The following is a 16,943-nucleotide window of genomic DNA, read 5'->3' on the forward strand; positions in this document are numbered from 1 at the left end:
TTACTTCTAAATAATGAAAAGGAATAAAAAGATAAGATTAACTTATTAGTTAAGAAATGTGAAAGAAAAAAAACAAATATGACATAGTTGAAAGATAAAATTCATATGTGTCACATACAGAGATACCAGTAAATTAACACTTTCAAGGAGTGCAATTTAAAATTCTCTGCTCCAGTTGGGACTTCTAATGGCAAAAATTTTGTCACTGACCTCAAAGAACTTGAGATATGTTCAGGTTAAACTATGTGGTTAAACTATGTCCAAAGATGTGTGTGGGTAGTTTCTTTGTATATATAATTACTGAAGAATGCCAAGGACATTCTTAAATGCTCTTTAGTTTTATCCATCAGATGGCCCTGGGCATTCAGTTGTATTTTATTCACATAGAACTTGCACACACCTTTCTTTCTTCCGACTGTGGTTTCGTCTTTATTTAAAAACCAGCAGTGAAAAGTTGATCTGCTGCTGCTGCTGCTGAGTCGCTTCAGTCTTGTCTGACTCTGTGCAACCCCATAGATGGCAGCCCACCAGGCTCCCCCATCCCTGGGATTCTCCAGGCAAGAATACTGGAGTGGGTTGCCATTTCCTTCTCCAATACATGAAAGTGAAAAGTGAAAGTGAAGTCACTTAGTCATGTCTGAGTCCTAGCAACCCCATGGACTGCAGCCTACCAGGCTCCTCTGTCCATGGGATTTTCCAGGCAAGAGCACTGGAGTGGGTTGCCATTGCCTTCTCTGAAAAGTTGATCAGTTACAGTTAAATTGTCTTAAGTATAATGTACAAATAATGTAATTGGGTAGTGCTGATGAAGCTTAGGTAACGGCTTAATGGGATTTCTATCTGGTAAGTAGCTACAGAACCATTTTGTAAGACAGCTTTTTTCTCCTTATGATGCCAACCTTAGATGTTTGAATGTGCCCCCGAGTTTCCTAACATCCCAAACATTTTATTCTTATAATTACCAACTTTTCTTTTTAGCCAGAGTTCTACAGCACTTTTCCTGGCAATGATGATGATTGTGATGATTTTTTTTAAAATTTCCTTTGATTTTAGTATTGCTTCAGTCTTTAAGGCATTTCTACTGAGTTGTCTGAATAAGATTAACATCTCACAGTCCATTTTATTTTTAAAAAATTCTTCATCCTATATTATAGCAGTTGATCTTTATGAAATATCAGTGAGGTAAAAGTATGAGGCGAGATTCCTCCTATTTTGCTCATGTGGTGATAGACCATCGTCCCTGACCCAGCTGGCTGCCAATGAGTTGGGAAGGGCTCCCAGGATCCCCTAAGAAGCCTTTCCCGGACCACCTGAAGCCCTTCTCCCACCCCCTGAGGAGCACGCACTCCCTGGGACAGCTGTTTCCAGCCATGAGCCGCTGGCCCCCGCCGAGCACAGGCCCGGCTGCGGGGCAGCTCTGAGGACAGCTCGTGGATCAGAAGCACACCCCTCTCAGCCTTCCTGCAGGCACTGGGGTCCCGCCTGCTGACCAGATGCACACTGCTGCGTCCATGGGACAGAGGAAAAACTATGCATTTGACTTTTGTCTTGGTTCCTAAAATCCTTGTTAGAGCATGAGTGCCTTTGTGCACCGATGAGATGACTTGGGGCAGGCGGGAGCAGGGCCAGCTTAGGGAACCTGAGGATGGGGGCACTGGTTGACAGAAGCGCCAGCCAGGAGGCCAGAGGGACACACGTTTCAGCCCTCCCTCTCGCCTCCAGGTCAGGCACGAGCGCCCGTGACCGGGTCAGTCGCAGCTGTGTAGTGAGGCTTCGCTGAGACTCCGAGATGAAGAGGCACAGGGGCCTTGTGTTACAGCCAGCGCGTGGGTGCTCCGGGAGGCCGCGCCTGGACTGCGCCCAGAGAGCGTGGGGCGTCGGGCGGCCGCTCCTTCCGTGTTCTTGCCCTGTGCGTGTCTTCTGTTTGGCTATTCCTGAGCTAGAGCCTTTATAATAAAGGCTGTCTCAGCAAGCACAGTACTTCCCGAAGTTCTCTGAGTCATCCCAGTAAATTATAGAAAATAAATGGGGTGGGGGGAGCTTATGAGAACCCTTGAATTTATCGTAGGTTAGAAGGACAGGTGATCCCCGTAACTTGCCGTCTCAAGTGAGGGCAGTCTTTATGGGACTGAGTCCTTAAACGTGTGGGTTCTAGGCTAACTCCAGGCAATGAGTGTCAGTGAATTGGGAGACACCAGTGGGTATTGGAGAAGTGGATGGTGTTGGAATGATGTATCAGGTATCAGAAAAAAATAAATAATCCACGTATGTTCCTTTCCAGTGTTTGCCTTTTGCTTTTTGTTACATGGGAGTTCCTCAGACTCATTTGTCTTTTCTCTAGATATCTGCCAGATTTGATGTGTGTCTATGTGTAGTAAAATTTGATCAGTGATTTGATCATAATATTTTAAGTATGTGATTTTTTTCAATAGTGTTAATACATTTAATTTAAATGCTAATTAAAAATATAATTTATTTGTCTTCGAACCATCCATCTATCCACAGAATGTATAAGTGTATTCCCCTGGGTTTAGCTATATGTGGATTACTTGTGACTTTTACTAGGCAAGAATGTATACACAAAAACACTTTATTAATTTAATAAACAGAGTTTACTGTTCTTAGAGTACCAGTAAAGAAAGTTTGAAATTTGTTTCCCGGGGTACTCAAAGAACCCCTGATATCTTTTCCTGATGTAGGTGACCTTGGACAAGAGAGCAGAGTTTACCCATCTTTTCTTTGTACATTTTTCCCCTCTCAAAAGATCATCATTTTGAAAAGTGCTCAAATTATATTGAAATAGATTTAATTTTAAAACCATACTCTTTCTTTTCCATCTTTTTCTTAATTGATTTTTTTGTAGTGTTTGTAGAGGTCAAGGACTTTGATTTTCAACAAAAGATATTTCTTATATGTGGTTTGTGTATGTGAGCTTTACCAAAATATTCCTGTTTTTAAAAATCTTTTATTTTCTTCATTTCTGGATTTAAAAATTAAAAGGTTTTTAAAACTTTAAGTGAAATTCACCTTTCCTTTATTTTCATGGACTTTTCATTATTATTGTAAGGTTTTTCATGTGTTTTGTTTCTAGAATATTTTACTTTTTTATATTATAATTTTGTCCTTTTAAGGCGTATAATATTCTCTCTTTTAGTTTCTGTAGAAACCCTGGAAAAGAACTTGAAACAGATGGGAAGGCAACTTCAACAGCTTGAGAAAGATTTGAAAATCTTTCCCCCTCCTGAAGACTCACATGATAAGTTTGTGACAAAGATGTCCATATCCTTTGATATCTAAATAACTTTAAATTACTAGTCAATTAGGAATACAATTTGCTTAACCTTTTAAGTGTACTTTTAAGTGTACTTGCATAACCAGAAATCACTCTATAATGCCCAGTTATAGAAAATTTATCCTTTACCTTCTTGCAAGGAAATTTATCAAGGGTTTTGCCTGTAGTGAATAATACAGAGATGTATCCTGTTAATTTCATTCCTTTTTTTCCTTTTTATTAATCTAATACATTCTCTCCTCACTTTCCTTCCATATGCCCTATTTTCCTTCTGATGTTCACGGTAAATTGAAAGGATAGGAAGATTCAATTTGAGGAAGTTTGAATTTAATGTCATGTTGTGATATAGATACTGTTGAAATGGACCAATACTTTTGTAGCAGATGAAGACTTTATAAACTGGTATGACTGTCAGCTTAATTTCAAAAATTAATTTTTGCATATCAAAAGTTAACTCATAAAAAAAAACAAACAAAAAGTTAACTCATGTTCAAGAAACTAAAATTTCCTTTAGAAATACTACACTGTTCCAAAAAGCAAAACTGAACTAATCACAGTCCTACTGGTATCGGTATTTTCCAGACTGAAAATAAAATTGACCAATACATGTGTGTATGTATGTGTGTAGATATGTATATATACATAAAACTAATAGCATTGGGGTTGTCCTGCTTAATTTAAGGTCCTTTAAATTTCATTATCTTTGGTTTCACTAATTTTGTCAGTGGGAAGTGAAAGTCGCTCAGTTATGTCCAACTCTTTGCTACCCCACGGACTATACACTGGAGTGGGCAGCCTTTCCCTTCTCCAGAGGATCTTCCCAACCCAGGGATCGAACCCAGGTCTGCCGCATTGCAGGCGGACTCTTTACCAGCTGAGCCACCAGGGAAGCCCAAGAATACTGGAGTGGATAGCCTATCCCTTCTGCAGTGGATCTTCCCGACCCAGGAATCTAACCGGGATCTCCTGCACTGCAGGCGAATTCTTTACCAACTGAGCTGTGAGGGAAGCCCCACTTTTGTCAGTGAACTCATCTTTAATGAGTAATTGAAGTAATAAACTTTTTTTTTTATTTCCAGAAACTAATGTTGAGTTTTCTCTCCAAACCATTCTGTGAAATTAGAGACTGATATCTTTTGCCTTATAATATTACAATTGTACAAAAATCTCATATGGGCTTCAAAATTCCATACGAAAGGATAACCCATTTCTAAACAAACACTTGTAAGTAGATACTCCTAATATTTTATTTTAATCTGAGATGCTTAAAATAACTACTTTTCCTCTTTTCATCTCTTCTTCCCTGAGATTTGGCAAATCACAAAATTATTATTTGGCTTGTCATAGACTTTATTGTACTGTATACTTTCAGCTTAATTGTGAATTAGTTCAGTTTTAGCTTTCTGCACCATCTCTTTTGGGAAATATCATAAAAATGCACTCTAGCAATAATCAATTCAGGCTAATGTGTTTGTTTCCTTTTGTTATGTTTCCTATCCACACAGTTTCTTCTTTTATTAGGCAGGATGTCTTTATTTGAAAAGGTTGTGTTTTGAAAACTGAAGATGAAGTCTGTGTTTATCCATCGAATATATATTTGCCACACCTTCTCCTTTGGCAAAGTATGGTTAAGCCTAAATTTGTTATTGTAGAATTGCATGTTACATCATTCTTAACTCCCCCCACCCACCATTTTATCATGTTACAATATTTATATGTGACAGTATTGTGATCATTAAGAACTGTTCATTGAGGCACTTTTTATTGTTCCCTATAGATAGAAAGCATTTTTTAAAAGGTTTTACTTGCATACAATTTCCAGTAATACATTGTGCATGTACTAATTATGAATCTCAGTTATCTGGAACATAGGACCTGAAACAAATTCTTGAGATTAGAATAAGGTTAGTAGAATTCTGCTCAGCAGACAATTCAGGACCTATCCATATTTGTGTTCATATGACACAGAAGCTGAATGATGTTGGCTTGTTGAAAGGTATGCAGCTCATAAAAAGCAGCCAGCAGGAAATCAGAAACAGGAAGGATGAAGCTTTGTTGGAAACAGTTTTTCATTTTGAGTACAATTATACTCCATGGACAAGAAAGCTCCTACATCCTGTCGCTAAATATCACAACCTAGATGCCTCTAATGAACTGATTAGCATTCATGTATCTCTTGGAAGTCAGATATATGAACAGTTGGTGCACTTTGCTATTGACAAAGCTTATAATCATAAATATTCTTTGCTGAGATTAGATTGCACTCGTTTGCTCTTCATCTTAGACATACTAGTTTCTAAGTAATTAAATTCATTCATTGCAAAGCTTTGTTTACTTTAATTAGGACTGACAACAAGTCAGATTTTGAATATTAAATACTTTTATACAGATTTTATTAAAATGGCAAATTGTGAGCTTCTTACATCTAAGAAAATGGAAGAATTTGGGGACTAAATACACAATAAATTAAACTGTGTTTAACTGAAGTTGGGGTTATTAATACTGGCAGTTTGTTTATGCTTAAGTATTAGTGCTTATTAGTTGAAAGACATATCAAAGGTTTGGTTCATAAGTCAATTCTGAAAGAATGTATGTGTTATCAAAGTTATTAATGGTGCATTTATGCAAATAGATATTTAGATTAAACAATCATGATTTACTGAGCTATTAAATAATTTGTTAATTGTTTTATAGTGATACAATTTTGTTGTAATTTCATGAAATTTCATGAGTACCTCTCAGTTATAGTATATTGTATCTTTATTCTACCAGTACTTGTTTTCTTTACATTCATGTCTTAATATTGGAAAAGACAAAATTACATTCTTTAAAAGGCATGCACAGTTATTTCATTATCACATTGACTTTTTAGTAATAATTACCCTACTTTTCAATTGCTAAGTCTGGTGAGAAGTGTAATTAGAGTAATTTCACTGTAAGTATTTGCCTGAAAAATTTGTTTTGTGATTTGTGGTAGGGTCACCAATATTATTATATATCGATATAAAGTATTATATGTAAGGTGTACATACTTTTTAAATTCTTTATCCATGAGAAACTGGGAAAATGCCAGGATTAGTGTCATGCAATGCTTATTCCTTTCTTTTGACCTTTACATTCTGGAATATATCTTATTTTAAGGAAAAATAACAAATAGATCCTAGCACATCACCCTCAAAATTTTCCTTGCACAAGCCTTTGCATTTCTCTTTTCTCCTTGTCCCACTGTCTCCCAAGTCTCATAGAAAAAAATCATTTTGCTGATATTTTTGTATTTGCTATAGAACTTACATGACAAGTTGTCACTTTTCCATTTTTTTAGTCTTTAAATTTCTTCTTTGTAATCACACTTTATTTTCACAGTTTCTTTTTTGCTGTCCCACTGTATAACAATATTTTGGACACTCCAGAAATTACTAGGTAGATGCTAAAACTGTCCCAATAAATTATTTGAGAGGAAGACTTGCATATTACTTATATCTATATTTCACACTGCATAAAGCACAGAATTTTTCTGGTAAAGCAATTTAGTACATTTTAATTTAATTGAAGTGTGATTAGGAAGGAAAATGGAAGAGTGGAATGAGTGAAATGTAAACTTGCATAATACATGGTCCATTTGCAAGAGTGGGAAGTTAGGTAATTGAGTGATTTGTAAGAGCAGATTTTTTCTCTTAAATTAGTCTTCTTTCCTCCTTTTTTTCCCTGCTTTCTCTCACTTATTTTCCATTTAACACATTCTCAACAAACTTTAAAGACTTGGGTTAAAATATCCTGCTCTTCATCCTCTGTACATCCTCAGGTCTATAGTGATCTCTTCCTTCGCAGAGGTCTTGCTTTATTGACTATGTTGGGCTTGACAGGCATGCCTCGGTCACTGTCGCTTTCTCAGCCAGGAGTTCCCTCACTGCCCTGCATAAGTTAGGCTCTATCACTCTGTACAACATCACGCACAAACGTTTGTTTTTATCACCCTTATTACTGTCTGAATATCTCATTCATTTATTTACTATCTGTCACCACTCTCTAGAATGCATGTTTCGTGGAAAATGGGGACTTTGCTGACCGTGTTAGCCAGTGTTTTCCACAGTGCCTAGAAGAGGCATTCTCAGTGGGGCTCAGTGAGTACTTGTAGATTAGCTGGTTGCCTGGCCATCTGGGTCCCAGGTCATTAAGAAGATCTGTTAAAGGTGTTAGATGTGTAGGACCAGTTGAAGCTCATCCTTGTAGGGTGATTAATGGAAGTAAAAGGTATCTTAGGTGGAGGTGTGCAATAATATGCTAATAAAGGTAGAATCTATTTGTGCCGTATTGCTTGGGAATGAACAGAACTTGTTTAAATCCCAAATCTCGGTCTGACTACTCAGTTGGCCAAAACTAAACATGTTGTTCAATGTGTGTGAACACAGATCTGGTTCTCATGTACCTTTCAAATGGGAAAATTCCACTGGGTCAAGTAGAAGTTCATCAGAATATTGCTTTAGTCTTGGTAAAGGAAAAGAAAATAGATTTCACAAAAATGTCATGTAATTGCATATATATCAATATTTCTGTAATGAACTTTATCAAACTTGTGTTGAATAACTTGCCTTTCTCTAAAGCTCTTTATAAATATAGGACTTGTGCTGGGGAAAAAATAAATCCTTGTTACTACTACAGTTACGGGCATTAATTTCTAACTGGAGTTCAACAATTGGCATGAGAACACCTGTGTTTGCTTTTTCTTTCAGATGATGAAGACTATTTTTTATCTGAAGGTTCTGCCATCTCTTAATGAGACAGTATCCACCATTAGCCTCACTAAAGTATACCGTTATTCCATTCTATCAGATGGTCATTTTATACTTCTGAGAATTCATTTGGCTATTTCCAACATCATTGCAATTCAGTCAGTCTTTCAATTTTTTGCCAGTAATTCCACTATTTAAAGTTGTACTTCATTTCCTTTAGGAGCAAATTGTTATATAGATAACAATGATAAGAATATTTAAAACTCTAGCTGTTAGAACAAGACCATATAATTTCCATGGTTTTGGCTCTTGATCCTCTTTCACATCACATCATTTAATGGAATTTTGCTATTTTTAAGTATGTCCAGGCATATTTCTGATATTTTGTTTACTCTTGATTCTTCCCTGAAAATCTAAGAAGTGTTATTGAATAATAGGGCTTTATTTTAACTTATTTACCAAGCTGATTCCTGTGAATGGGCATATTCCTAGGTATTAGAAAAAAATTATTAGTATTTGTGGAGTACTTGTTATTTCCTGTGGCTGATTCATGTTGGTGTATGGCAGAAACTAACTCAATATTATAAAGCAGTTGTCCTCCAATTAAAAATAAAAAAAAAAAAAAAAAAACCTGAAAGCCTTATAAGTCATGATGAGGCAAAATAGGAGTGACTGTAGAACATACAATTAGGAATACCCACCATGGAGTGCAACCAGTTGTCCAGGGTAGCTACTTTTTAGGAACTCTGTTAGCCCATAACATTGCATCCAAATTGTATGTGTTTGTGTGTGTGTATGAATGTATATATGCACGATTTTATGAAGAGAGTTCCATGATTTATATCAGGCTTTAAAAAAAATTATTTTGTAATTGGAGGAAAATTGCTTTACAATGTTGCATTGATTTCTTCTGTACAACTTCAAATTAGTCATATGTATATATGTGTATATATATATATATGCTCTCATGTCAGACTTGTGAGACTTCTTACCTTTCCTACCACAGTTTGAGTGATGACAGAAGAGTGAAACTAGTCGTCGGCACCCATACAGTTGCAGACGATTTGACTTAATACAACAGCTAGAGAAAGGGCAGACAGTCACAGGGGATCAGCCCCCAAGATGTGGCAAGTGTGAGTGAGTGAAGTTGCTCAGTCGTGTCCCACTCTTTGCGACCCCATGGACTGTAGCCCGCCTGGCTCCTCCGTCCATGGGATTTTCCAGGCCAGAATACTGGAGTGGCTGCCGTTTGCTTCTCCAGGGGATCTTCCCGACCCAGGGATTGAACGCGGGTCTCCCGCACTGCAGGCAGACGCTGTCCCGCCCGAGCCACCAGGGAAGCAAGGACAAAGCAGTGCCAGGGGATTGAACTAGAAGGCGAACAGAACCTCACTGAACAGGGCACAGTGAGCGGCAAGTGCTCTGTATGCAGTGGGGCGAGTGATCACTCTTAGCTGCAGAGGTTAGAGTAGGGGGCTTCGTGGAAGAGGAAGAATTGAACTAAGCTTAGAATGATAGGTTTGCACAAGCAAAGGCAGAAAATGACTCCTCTTTTAGATGGGAGTTAAGGCTATGTAAATAATCCATGTGGATATAGTCTTATTTGAGACATAAATTCTAGTTTATAGACTGAATAATGAACCACCATTGATTTCTGAACTTGGTAGGTAAATAAAGGGATGCTTACGGCACATTACAAATGAATCAGCATAGGTTCCATGTAATGATAATTTCTGAATGCATTTCAAATGTGATTTCTATTTACATAAGTTCACTTCACCTACAGTATTTCACAAATGTGGATGTTTCACAACACAGTATATGGAGATACATGTATGTATTATTATAGCTGCTTATGATTTTGTGATTTTAGTAGACAAAATCTTTTGTTCATCCAAGGATTAAAAATGATACTAGATATAAATGCATTGATATTTAGCACTGTTAGCACCACTAGTACTGTTATGATCTAGATTTTTAGCAAGTATAAGGAGACATTTGAATATCATTGAAACTACTGAGCTGTAATTTTAAATCATATTATGACATCTGATAAGATAGGCAAATTAGAAGAAAAATATCCTTGAACCCAATCGTAAAAGCAAAATGTTAAATGTATAAATACTTAACTTTTCTGATTGTTTTTCCACTGTTAATTAGGAATCACACTGAAGATTTCATCACTGTACAGTATGGATTGAATTGTGAAAATGGTTAACTATTAGAGCTAGTTTTGGCATTTTGGAGATGTGTAATAATGGCTAACAATTAAAACATATGACTTAAGGATTTATTTTTCCCTAAAACATTTCTTTGTAAATTTCAGAGTACCTTAACTGTAATATACAGCTTTGTTATCAGTGCAAAAGAACAATATGAGAAACTTTCAAAATTACATGAAAACATGGACAAGTTATACCAGAATATAATGGCATACTATGCCATCGACGTGAAGAAGGTTTCCGTAGAAGACTTCTTGACTGATTTGAATAACTTCAGAACCATGTTTATGGTATGTTAAAAATCTTAATTTGTTTTTTAAAAGTATTTAAATCTATATTACTTCATTTACCGTTTAGTAGTTCATTCTGCTCCTGTTGTCTGTAGTAAAACTTATCTTTTCTGATGTTGAAAGTTAGCTTTAAAATTTTTAGATTTTTAAATCTATTGAAAAATGTGTGTTTTGTTCTCTTTTGGGCCTTCCCAACATTAAGTTGTACTCAGAAATTTTGATTGAAAAAGTGACAAATTCTGAAGTTTTTCATAAAGACTCCCCTCCTGGCTGATTACAAAGCACTTTTGTAAGAAGTTTTTGGCTCTGAATTTGTTTCTTTATGCTTAAGATCAATTTTTATTTTTGTGGTATAATTTCACCAAATTCTGTACAGTTTTTATGAAGCTTTTTTTCCCTTTTCTTTTCTTAATGCATTGTACAATAAGCTACCTGTGATTTGCCTTTGAATGGATTTTACGTTCCTAGGGTTTCCTTTAGATGCTTTAATAGGGAGGTCAGGTCTCTGATGTGGAATCCTTTCATTTAGGCATTAAAAAGATCTTTTGAAAAGTATTAGCTGATTAAATGGGGGAAAAAACCCACACACATATTAAAGTGAGAAAGCATTGTTGTCTCCCTAGGGAAACTGGTGATACATTTTCATTTCTACAATGAAAAATTACATTGTTCGTAATAGATGGGTGAGTCACTTTTGTGTTTCAGCAAATGTTTATGGGGATTAAAAACTTTTTGAGGTGTAAAGAAAAAAAAGGTTGAATTTAAAGAAGGTTGAATTTATTTTTAATTTTAGGAAAGCTTTATTGCTGAATTTATTGGACTTAGTTATAATCACCTGGTTATGACTAGATAGCCTTTCAATAAAAAGTCAATATTTTAAATGAAAATTGGTTCACAAGTCTAGTTTATTTCCTCCATAAATTCACAGTGTTTTTCAAAATTATTTTTTCACTAGCAGAAACAACTTTGACTATTAGATATACTTATTATGTGTTTATATGTGTGATATACTGCATAATATGCTACTTTAATTTTTATGTTTTATGAGTCAACATGGTTTAGTAGGAATAGCAAAGGCTTTGCAGTTTGAGAGAACAGGGTTTGGATTCCACACTAGTTATATGACTATAAATACTTTTAACATTTTTGAACCTCAGTTTCCATAATTGTAAAAGGGAATGTTAATTCTTTTCTCATGGTAGTATTTAAATACTAAATGAGATAAGTATTAAGTATCACAGCTCTTGGTACATGGTAGTTGCTTAATAAATTATTATGCCATGAAAGGTTAACTCAGTAGACTTGGGATACTCAGACCCTGCACATTTCAAAGAAATTGCTGGTCCTTGACTGGCTCTGGGGAGAACAACTATATACTCTTGGACTATCCTGCCCAATAAAGCAGTTTTTGTATACCTGGACCTGGGGTCAAGCTGGATAGTTATGCAAAAAGTGTGATTTATTGTGAACACTTGTTTTTGTTCACCTGGGGCCTTGGGCCACACTGTGTCCGCTCATCCTCTGTGTGATGTTGAAGACTGAGGGGCCAAGGTCAGTCATGCTGGGGGTCTATATTCTGGTCTGCATGACTGACCTCCTCAATAACTCTTGGTATCAAGGCTTGGTTGAACTTCCCTTCTTGTCAGTACATCATATCACACGTGTTGTGACATGTTGCTGGAATAATGAAACTCTCCTGGGAGAAGACAACTGTGATTTTACTCTGTATCTCTTCCCTGTAAGAAAGTGTAACAGCGAGCATAACAGCGTTTCTGAGTTCTGTGGCTCCTTCCAACAAATTATCAAACCCGAGGGTGGTCTTGAGGATCCATGACACAATTATGCATAAAATTATAAAATAATAATACCCATCAGATACTGAATATTTTCTATGAACAAAGTATTTTCCCAAATGCCTTACATGTATCAGCCAGTCTTCATGATAACTCTGCATTCTTTTGCTGTTTCTATCCCCCACTTTGGGCAAATGAAGAAAGAGACTAAGTCCATATTGTATTGTTTTGAATCACATCTAATTCCACATCTGCCTTAGATCTGGTAGGATATCTGTGGGTAACTTAGCATCCTTAGTAGGTGGTGGGCAGAGGGAAAAGTGTTTGAGTGGAGAAAGGTTCAAGGTGGAGGGTGATAAAGTGAGAGATATACTTTGTTTCAGAGTTCACATGGCTCCTAGCAGTAGCTGCTACCACACACTTCCTACATACACAGATATGCACACACACACTCATATTCACATTGTACTAAATTAAAATTGTTATAGCCAAGTATAAAACACTTTATTTGAATAAATAATCTGGAGAGGGAATTTTCTTTAGAATAAAAAAAAGCATAAAGAAGACTATAAGGGAAGAACAATTTTGCAGGCAAATTTTTTCTTCCTTTCATTATGGTTATAGTCCTTGAATTTTAGACATTGTGTCCCTTTTTTTTTTTTTTTTTAATTGAGAGAAAAGTGCTATACAGTAGATGTTTAGAAAGACCACAGTGTCAAGACTGATAGAAACTACTGCCACATAAATGTCTGTTTGTCAGTGTCTTCTGATCTCTTAGGTTGCTGTTTAATTCCATACAATTCAACTTGAGAAACTATGCTAATTTCAATGAGTTAGTATGAAAATATTAGGGATAGATGTGGAACTTTCATATGTTGAAGGTTGTTCTGGAAAATCACATGAATACAATAGACTTCTAGGCTGCTTCCATTTCCTAGCTGTTGTACAGACTGCTGCAGTGAACACTGGGGTATTGAAGTACCTGTGTCTCCTTCAGATGTGGTTTTCTCAGAGTACATGCCCAGTAGTGGGATTGCTGGGTCATACTCCTTGTTTTTTAAGGAATATACATACTGTTCTCCACAGTGGCTATATCAATTTACATTCTCACCAACAGTGCAAGAGGGTTCCCTTTTCTCCATATCCTTTCCCGCATTTACCGTTTATTGATTTTTTTAATGATGGCCATTCTGACTAGTGTGAGGTGATACCACATTGTAACTTTGATTTGCATTTCTCTAATAACAAGCAATGTATAATGTTCACTTTTAAAATTAGAGGTCTATTAATGCAAACCCTTGTGGTGAGGTGAGGGCTAAGGGGAGGTGTAGAGAGTCCGTACCTCTCTGTAATGGATTTTTATTTCCTGTAGGACTCATGTGGGGAATAAAGTTCAAATTGGAGGCACTAGTTGGAAATGTTTGACCTCACACTGTAGGCTAAGGAAATTGGTGGCCCATCAGGCATTAGACTTCTCCAAAATTTGTGCCTTGAGTCATGTACTGTTCCATAACAGTTATTGCTTTCCACTTTCGGCTGGTTTTAAACTCATTGTTATATGCCATTACCAATGGACCTGTTCTCAGTAGGGATAAAATGCTTCTCCAGGATGAACTGATGAATTTTTGTTGGATCATAAAAGAGCCCTCTTGTCCGCCTTTATTTTATCCAACAGCTGTAGCATGCTTGTGTTTGTTGTTAGAGGTTAGTTTCTCTCATTGGTCACTGTGACTTTGAAGAATATGTTTGTCCTGGTCCCACTTCCCACTCATCTTCACATTACAGAATTTTGTTCAAACTGCTTTTACATCGTTAGGCTCAAATTACATGGTTTCCTCTCCAACACTCTCACCTCTTATACTGATAATGCTTACGTTCTTTATCATTGAAAGGTCCTTTGCTACTTTCTTTCTTTAACCAGAGTTAGTAGCACACTGAAACAACACTCTTAACTCCTTGAACAAATTTCACCTTACACCTCATTTATATTGCTAAACATTGCATCTTCGAGAGATACTTCTAAGTGCTTTTACTTCTTAGAATTCCTTTGTTATTTGTCTTCTTAAAAATAACATGTTTAAAAACAAAGTTTCTAATAAATTTTATTTTGAAGAATATATCATTTTTCTGTTTTAATTAGACATACCTAACTACATAGATATTCTCCAACAAACATTCTCTTCCATCAGGAAACTTCAACAAGCCTCTTATCCTTGTCCATCAGACAACAGACAGAAAGAAAACCACACTTACAGAAAACTAACCAAACTGATCACATGGACCACAGCCTTGTCTAACTCAATGAAACTAAAGCCATGCCTTGTAGGGCCACCCAAGATGGACAGGTCATGGTGGAGAGTTCTGACAAAACGTGGTCCATTGGAGAAGGGAATGCAAACCACTTCAGCATTCTTGCCTTGAGAACCCCATGAACAGTATGAAAAGGCAAAAAAATAGAACACTGAAAGATGAACTCCCCAGGTCGGTAGGTGCTTAATATGCTACTGGAGAAAAATGGAGAAATAGATACAGAAAGGATGAAGAGATGGAGCCAAACCAAAAACAACGCCCAGGTGTGGATATGACTGGTGATGGAAGCAAGGTCTGATGCTGTAAAACAATATTGCTCAGGAACCTGGAGTGTTAGGTCCATGAATCAAGGCAAATTGGAAGTGGGCAAACAGGAGATGGCAAGAGTGAACATAGACGTTTTGGAAATCAGAGAACTATAATGGACCAGAATGGTGAATAGAATTCAGGTGACCATTACATCAACTATTGCAGGCAAGAATCCCTTAGAAGAAATGGAGTAGCCCTCATAGTGAACAAAAGAGTCTGAAATACAGTACATGGGTGCAATCTCAAAAACGACAGAATGATCTCTGTTTATATACAAGGCAAACCATTCAATAAACAGTAATCCAAGTTTATGCAACAACCACTAATGCCAAAGAAGCTGAAGTCGAACGGTTCTATGATGACCTCCTAGAACTAACACCAAAGAAGATGTCCTTTTCATCACAGGGGACTGGAATGCAAAAGTCAAGAGATACCTGGAGTAACAGGCAATTTTGGCCTTTGAGTACAAAATGAAGTATTAACAGAGATTTGCCAAGACAACACACTGGTCATAGCAAACACACTCCTCCAACAACACAAGAGATGACTCTACATGTGGACATCATCAGATGGTCAATACTGAATTCAGATTGATTACATTTTTTCAGCAGAAGATGGAGAAGCTCTATACAGTCAGCAAAAACAAGAACAGGAGCTGACTGTGGCTCAGATCATGAACTCCTTATTGCAAAATTCAGACTTAAATTGAAGAAAGCAGGGAAAACCACTATTCCATTCAGATATGACCAAATCAATTCCCTTATGGAAGTGACAAATAGATTCAAGGCAGGAGGTCTGATAGACAGAGTGCCTGAAGAACTATGGATGGTGGTTTGTGACATTGTACAGGAGGCGATGATTAAAACCATCCCCGAGAATAAAGAAATGCAAAAAGGCAAAATGGTTGTCTGAGGAGGCCTAACAAATAGCTGAGAAAAGAAGAGGAGCTGAAGGCAAAGGGGAAAAGGAAAGATATTCCTATTTGAATGCAGAGTTCCAAAGAATAGCAAAGTAGAGATATGAAAGCCTTCCTCAGTGATCAATGCAAAGTATTAGAGGACAACAATGGAATGGGAAAGTCTGGAGATCTCTTCAAGAAAATTAGAGATATCAAGGGAACATTTCATGCAAAGATGGGCACAATAAAGGACAGAAATGGTATGGACCTAACAGAAGCAAAAGATAGTAAGAGGTGGCAAGAATACACAGAAGAACTATACAAAAAAGGTCTTCATGACCCAGATAACCATGATGGTTTGACCACTCAGCTAGAGCCAGACATCCTGAGTGTGAAGTCAAGTGGGCCTTAGGAAGCATCACTACAAACAAAGCTAATGGAGGTGATGGAATTCCAGCTGAGCTATTTCAAATCCTAAAAGATGATGCCATGGAAGTGCTGCACTCAATATGCCAGCAAATTTGGAAAACTCAGCAGTGGCTGCACTGGAACAGGACAGTTTTCATCCCAATCTCAAAGAAAGGCAATGCCAAAGAATGCTCAAACTACCTCACAATTGCACTCATCTCACATATTAGCAAAGTAATGCTGAAAATTTTCTAAGCTAGGCTTCAACAGTACGTGAACCGAGAACTTTCAGATGTTCAAGCTGGATTTAGAAAAGGCAGAGGAAGCAGAGATCAAATTGCCAACATGGGTTGGATCACAGAAAAAGCAAGAGAATTCCAGGGAAACATCTACTAACTTCTTTATTGACTATGCTAAAGCCTTTGTGTGGATCAAAACAAGCTGTGGAAAATTCTTCAAGTGGTGGGAATACTAGACCACCTTACCTGCCTCCTGAGAAATCTGCATGCAGGTCAAGAAGCAACAGTTAGAACCAGACGCGGAACAACAGACTGCTTCCAAATTGGAAAAGGAGTACGTCAAGAATGTATGTTGTTGCCTTGCTTACTTAACTTATATGCAGAGTACATTCTGCGAAATGCCAGACTGGAGGAAGCACAAGCTGGAATCTAGATTGCCAGGAGAAATATCA

The 16,943-nt window shown here is 37.0% G+C and overlaps 1 protein-coding gene across 6 annotated transcripts in view; it reads left to right on the forward strand.

Moving 5' to 3' along the window:
- The window catches only part of DIAPH3 (diaphanous related formin 3), a 527,980-nt gene that overhangs the window by 322,238 nt on the left and 188,799 nt on the right, over positions 1-16,943 (forward strand). For all 6 annotated transcript variants that reach the window (XM_043478170.1, XM_043478172.1, XM_043478171.1 and 3 more), the window contains 2 exons: positions 3,155-3,279; positions 10,370-10,534. In XM_043478170.1, the coding sequence (XP_043334105.1) occupies positions 3,155-3,279; positions 10,370-10,534 (290 nt within the window). The remainder of the gene's footprint in view (positions 1-3,154; positions 3,280-10,369; positions 10,535-16,943) is intronic.

Source organism: Cervus canadensis, chromosome 9 (assembly GCF_019320065.1).
Source record: "Cervus canadensis isolate Bull #8, Minnesota chromosome 9, ASM1932006v1, whole genome shotgun sequence".
In the NCBI taxonomy this organism is placed as follows: domain Eukaryota; kingdom Metazoa; phylum Chordata; class Mammalia; order Artiodactyla; family Cervidae; genus Cervus; species Cervus canadensis.